Source organism: Corapipo altera, unplaced genomic scaffold, assembly GCF_003945725.1.
Source record: "Corapipo altera isolate COAL_440 unplaced genomic scaffold, ASM394572v1 308, whole genome shotgun sequence".
Taxonomy (NCBI): domain Eukaryota; kingdom Metazoa; phylum Chordata; class Aves; order Passeriformes; family Pipridae; genus Corapipo; species Corapipo altera.
The window spans coordinates 198,386-204,062 of record NW_020884925.1 but is presented as its reverse complement, the minus strand read 5'-3'; the positions used below and the strand labels follow the sequence as shown (position 1 = coordinate 204,062).

At 55.5% G+C, this 5,677-nt stretch overlaps 1 protein-coding gene across 1 annotated transcript; it reads right to left on the bottom strand.

Annotated features, from left to right (window-relative positions):
- NMB (neuromedin B) lies at window positions 1-2,945 on the bottom strand. Its single transcript, XM_027657806.1, has 3 exons — window positions 2,723-2,945; window positions 2,038-2,240; window positions 1-278 (listed from the first exon to the last, which is right to left on the bottom strand). The coding sequence occupies exons 1-3, from the start codon at window positions 2,853-2,855 to the stop codon at window positions 231-233; spliced, it is 384 nt and encodes a 127-aa protein (XP_027513607.1). The 5' UTR covers window positions 2,856-2,945; the 3' UTR covers window positions 1-230.
- Between the last annotated feature and the right edge of the window lie 2,732 nt (window positions 2,946-5,677).

Genomic DNA, 5,677 nt, shown 5'->3' with positions numbered 1-5,677 from the left:
TCTGTGCAAAGAGCCAGCTTTATTCACAGGGGCACATCAGACATCAAGAACACACAAAACATACAGGAGCTGTACAGAGAGGCTCCACTTTTCATACACACAGCCACTATTAACAATATTACAGAAAGAATAAATAAAATGTTGCTATAGAAATCCACAAGGACGATGCTCTCCTCAGTTCACCACGCATAGCTGACCTTGCAGATCTCATCCTCCCCAGCTGCACCTCTTCAGTTTGAAAAGTACTTCTCCAGCACCTTTGTTAAAAGCCCAGTCTCCTACAAAACAAGGCAAAATGGTGAGACACCAGGCTCTGTGTCCCACTGAGATCACCTGCTGAGTGCCACAGGGCAGCAGACAGGACAAATGTCCCATGTTGGAGTGTGATGGCACTTCCAGGGGTGGCTTGGGACAGCCCATGAGAAGGCTCCTGCCTCCCACCTGAGCTCCAAGGGCTGGAACACAGCTGTCAGACATCAGAGGGAAACTTCACCAACACAGTGACAGTACGACTGGGAATGAGCACCGGCAGGGCTGGTAGGGCACCAAGACCCAGTTGGCACCTAAGGTAGCTCGGGGCAGCCTTTTCCCAGGCACATCTGCAATGTGAGCAGTGACTGTGTGATTTACCTGCACGGGAAGAGCCACAGGGTTCACTTTTACAAAACTCACACCACATGCTCACCTCAACGAGGCAGGGCAGCACCTCCACCAGCTCTCCCATCCTCTCAGCAAGTGCCCTCCTGCTCAAGAGCTCCCCAGGGAGGATGGAAAAGGGTCCAGTACCCCCCCACCCTTTCAGCTGTATCTGAGAAGCAAGGTTTGCAGCAGCACAACATCTTACAGGGAGTGAGGTGGGCTGGTGCCTTCAGCCATGCCCAGCTGTACCTTCACCTCTATCCCAATGGGACCAGCTATCTAGGAAAGCCTCAGTTTGCCTTAATCTGCTGAAAGTAAGTCAAGAAGGTGCTTGAACAATCAGTGGCACTCAGGCTCACAGCCCTGCAACTCTGCTCCACTTGTGCCTTCCCAAAAAAAGCAAAGAGGAGCAAGCCCTGCCTATCCCTGGATAGCAGGAGTAGCTTTACCTGCGTGCAGTGTTAGTGGATAGCTCCTCAAGCTCCTGGCTCAGTGGGACAGCACAAGTGGGACACATCTAAGAGGATTTCATCCCTTTTAGGCTCTTGGTTACTTCCTGCACTGGTTAGAAAGGGTGAGACACCAGGGAATCGTGCAGGAGGCAACAGACCAGCAGAGCCACATGGACTGAGTAACTCCATCTGTGGACTGAGCAGTTCCACTTCCACATCCTGCTTGAGCATCTGTGTCTGTGCATTGCTCCCAGGGGTAAGTTTTGTACTAGGAGCTGGGTGAGCTCCAAGGTAAAAGACACTCTGAGGAGCCTGAGGATCTGCTGATACACAGCGGGATTACTGGAGCTCCTGCGCACTCCCTGCTCCCCAAAACCTGCTCTGCAGCAGCACACACCTCCCCTCTGCAAGGCTTTGTGCCCCTCAGTAACGAGGGACCCCAACCACAGTGACACAGAGCCAAGATGGGGGCAGAGGAAGCCCAAAGCTCTTTGCTTGACACATGCCTTTCCGTTCCCATCCCATGTCCCTCTTGATCTCTCTCTGCAGAAATAAGAAGAGAAAAAGGATTTCCCCGTCCCTTCTTCACGGCAGCAATAGCGGCCACCATTCTCTTTTGCATCTGGGTGAGGAAGATCCAGGTGCCTATTAACAACCCCTGCGCTGGAAATCACCACTGCCACAGCTCCATTGCAGCATTCCTTGTTCATCCTCACACCCTTCCCAAGCACCCGGGACTTTTTTTCACTGCCCAGCCAGACGTGGCCTTCGGGACACTTCTCCTCTGCCCTCTTCTGGCTGGTCTTAAGGAGTGGTTTAAGGGGAATTAAGAGAAGCGAAAAGAGGAGGGATGCACCTCTAGCAGCTGTGCAGAGGCTCCCACCTCCAGCATGGCTCCACCACCTCCCAGCTCTGAGCGTCTCCCTTCAGCTTAGTCAATATTCACCTGGTCAGTGAGGTCATATTTCCCTTGGTTCTCATCCAACAGTCTTTCCTGCAAGAGGATTTTCAGGAGCTCCCGGGTCAGCAGTTCCATCATGTCCTCCAGCAAGGCTCGGAGGGAGGGACCGAAGACCATCGGCATTGCAGGCTCCTCCGGCGACTCCAGGTGCGGGGACCCCGTGACACTCTTCTTCCCCATGAAGTGACCTGCAACACCACGCCCCGTGTGTCCGCGGGGACCCAGGGCTCCGGCTCAGCCGGCACTGAGCGACCTAGTGCCCAAATCAGCTGAGTCAAGGGAAATCTAGAAATCCCAGGTCCTCATTCCACGGGACTTTTGGGGATTTTGGGGAAACTTTCTGCCGGCAGGATTTCCGGGGTTACAGACATGTCCGGGGATGCCGGACCGGTCAGTTGCCTGGGGCGTTGGATCTGCTAACCCGGGGATGCTAGACCTGCCACACAGGGATGCCGGACTTGTCTCGCGGGAATGCGGGTGCAGGTGGCCTCACCCCTGCCGTGGCCTCCCCCTGCCCACCACAGTCCTGCCAGGATCCCCCTCCGCCCGCGGGGCACGGGGGGGAGCAGGGGGCTCCGCACAGGCAGGGACCGGGCGCTCGGGGAGGCAGGAGGTCGCTGTGCCCCGCGCATCCCGCTTGTCCCTGCGACCCCCCCCCCCCGTCCGATACCTGTGGCCCAGAGGTTTCCGCGGGGGTTGACCTTGATTTTGGCGGCCTGGCTGCGGTGCTCGGCGAAGTCGAGATGCACGGCGGGTCCCAGCGCGGCTCCGCAGAGCAGCAGCAGGAGGCAGCGCAGCGCCATCGCCGCCCGCGGGACCCACGCCCGCTCCGCCGCCTCCCGCTTATAGACCGGAGAGGGAGGGCTCGGCACGCCCTGACCGCTCCCCCGCCCCGCCCCCAGCTCTGACAGACCCGGGAACCACAGCCCACGGGGTCCTGAACCCTCTGCGTGTCCCCGTCGTGTGTCATTCCACAGCCTTGACGGGGCGGGACACGGTGACAGACCCACCGCTGAGGGGACAGACTCGTCGCCGAGGTGGACAGTGATAGACCCATCACTGCACCACCCATCAGTACACCTACCCACATGCCAAGATCTCTCCATCATGTCCCGTCCATGCTTCCACCTCCTCATGCTGCCCTTTTGCACTGGAGCTCAGCCATGAGCTTCATTCCCAGTTTAGCCAAACCCATCTCCCACTACATCTACTTGTGCACCTGATTATTGGGATGGACTTGGAGGATCCTGTCCTTCAGGACCTTGCTTGGGTGATAGGTCTGGTTCTGCCCCTCAGGCACCTCTGAGCACCTCTTAAGGACCTCCCAGCTCTGCCAAGCTCCTTTACTTTCCTGAGAAGCCTCCTAAAGGGTCCCACTGACAGCTCTCTGTAGAGGGTGAGGACCAGAGCCCGTGTATCACTTCTCAGCTTTTCCACTCCCTCTGGGATTTTGCAGACCACTATTTCTTGATCACCACACCCAAACCTTCCATGGATTATCACATTCCCCATCAGCTCTTCCTTTTCCATTAATGGGATGGAGCTGTGCCCAGCATGTACTGCTGTTCAGGAAAACAGGGCTGGAGGTGACACGCCCCCCTTCAGCAGCAGTGGGTCAGAGCCTGAACTGCAAACACAGCTCTAAACTTACAGGGAGAAAAAAATCATAAAGTGCTCCTGTGTTAGCCTGGGATCCTCCCACAGTGAGTGTGTGTCCCCTTGGGTGGCCAGAGGCTGGTCAGCCTGTGCTCCCTCCTGCCCAGGATCTGTACCACAGTGATGGGCAGGGCCTTCTTCTTCTCCATCACCCATCAGGGAGGTGGCTGCCTCCGTCAGCCTTGTGTCCAGCTGTGCTGGATGTCTTGGGCTGCCATGGGGGATCTCACTCCGCTCCCTCACCATGTGTTCAGCAGGAGTATGGCTGAGCAGGCAGTACTGGGCTTGCTCTTTGAGGAGGTGGCCCCTTTGGGGGCCATGGGGTGCATGAATATGATGGTCACCACAGATGTGACACTAGCAGCACCACAGCTCTGACCTTCACGTTCACATCGTGGCAGTGTCGCCTCTTCCATCGAGTCAGTGGAGAGAGGAGCCCTGAGGCCCTCAGTCCCAGTGGTTGGGACGACCACTTGGCCTCTGGTGTCCCCAGCCAGCCCCCACATGCCGGTGCTCCAGCTGGACAGACAGACAGAGACACCCCCAGCCCTTCTTCATTTCCTCTCACAGCCTGTGTCCCTTCCCCCATGTCCTGCACTGTCACTGCCCTGACAAAACACAGCTTGAAATGGACTGACATTATCCCAAGCCTTTTCTTCAAAACAGTTTTAAATTCACTCCTAGTGCTGGAAATTTGGGGTGTTTGGAGAAGGCCTGGGATGTAGGAAGGTAGGAGGAGGAGGATGTGAGGTCCAGAGAAGGTGCTGCATTTGAGGGAAGAGCCTGGTGCTGCCCAGTTGAGTCTGGTTTCCCCTCATGCCGGGCAAGGGGTGTTTTTTGAGAAGCTGAGCAGCATTCCTCCACTGCAGGGAAGAGCAAGATGAAGGGTTACCTGTAGGATTATGAAGGATGAAGCCAGGGATAAAGTGATCCCAATTACAGAGGGTAGAGGAAAGAGCCCCAGGCAATTACAGCACCAACTGAAGCATGACGGGGTTAAGTCCTGTTCCTTCAGGGAAGCACAGGCAGCCTCCCGGGGACATGGGATGAGTAGTGGGAAGCAGCACAGTGTTTCTAACATGGTGAAGGCTTTTGCACTGTTCTAACTAAATACACAACGAGTGGACACACATCTTCCTCCTTTTTCAGCTGGTGGCTGCAGGTGTTACTTCAGCCGAAGTGGGAACAGAGGAACAGGTATTTCGATTCCAGTGGCACTGCAGGCATGGGAAAGGCTGGGAAAAGGAAATCAGGGAGTTCCTGCCCTGTTGCAGAGTCATTATAAACCCTCAGAAACTGAGGGGACACTGGATTAATTGCTGAGTACTGAGGCTTGACCAGATGGAGTGTGTGTGGAAGATGGGAGCCCATAACTCTGATTTCAAGCCTGGGAAGAGCAATGGAATAGCTGCTCAGGGACTTGGTGGAGGCAGGAAGAAGGAGCACGACTCAGGGCAGCCAGTGGGGTTTTTATGGAAAACAACTGGTAAAAGGGCCTTGAGCTCAGTGCTTGCTAAGCAGCAGCAGCACCAGTGCTGGGATCCAGGCAGGGCTCCGAGAACAGCAATTCCATCTTCCCCAGCACTTTGGTAAATACCAGCCCCAGACAACAACAGAGAGACCAGGTTTTCTCTGGATTTTTCCAGTCTTCACAAAGAAGTGATGTTGCACTTAATTTTGGAAAAATAACTGGTACCCTTGGGAAAGGTATCAAGGCAGGACCTGAGTTCAGCCCCTGGTCACCAGCCTGGCAGGGTTTGGGGTAGATTTGCTGCCTCTGCCTTTGTCCTGCTTTGGTGCCCAGAGTGAATTCCTCACCTGGACCCTGCTGGAACCCTCCAGCATTCCAGGCAGGAATTGTCACTGCAGTGCTCCTCCACTAGTTGCTCTCTCCGGCTCAGCAGAGATTCACTGTCCCAACAGCTACCAGCCTCCAAGGGAATCTTCCCAGCTTATATGTAAAAAAACA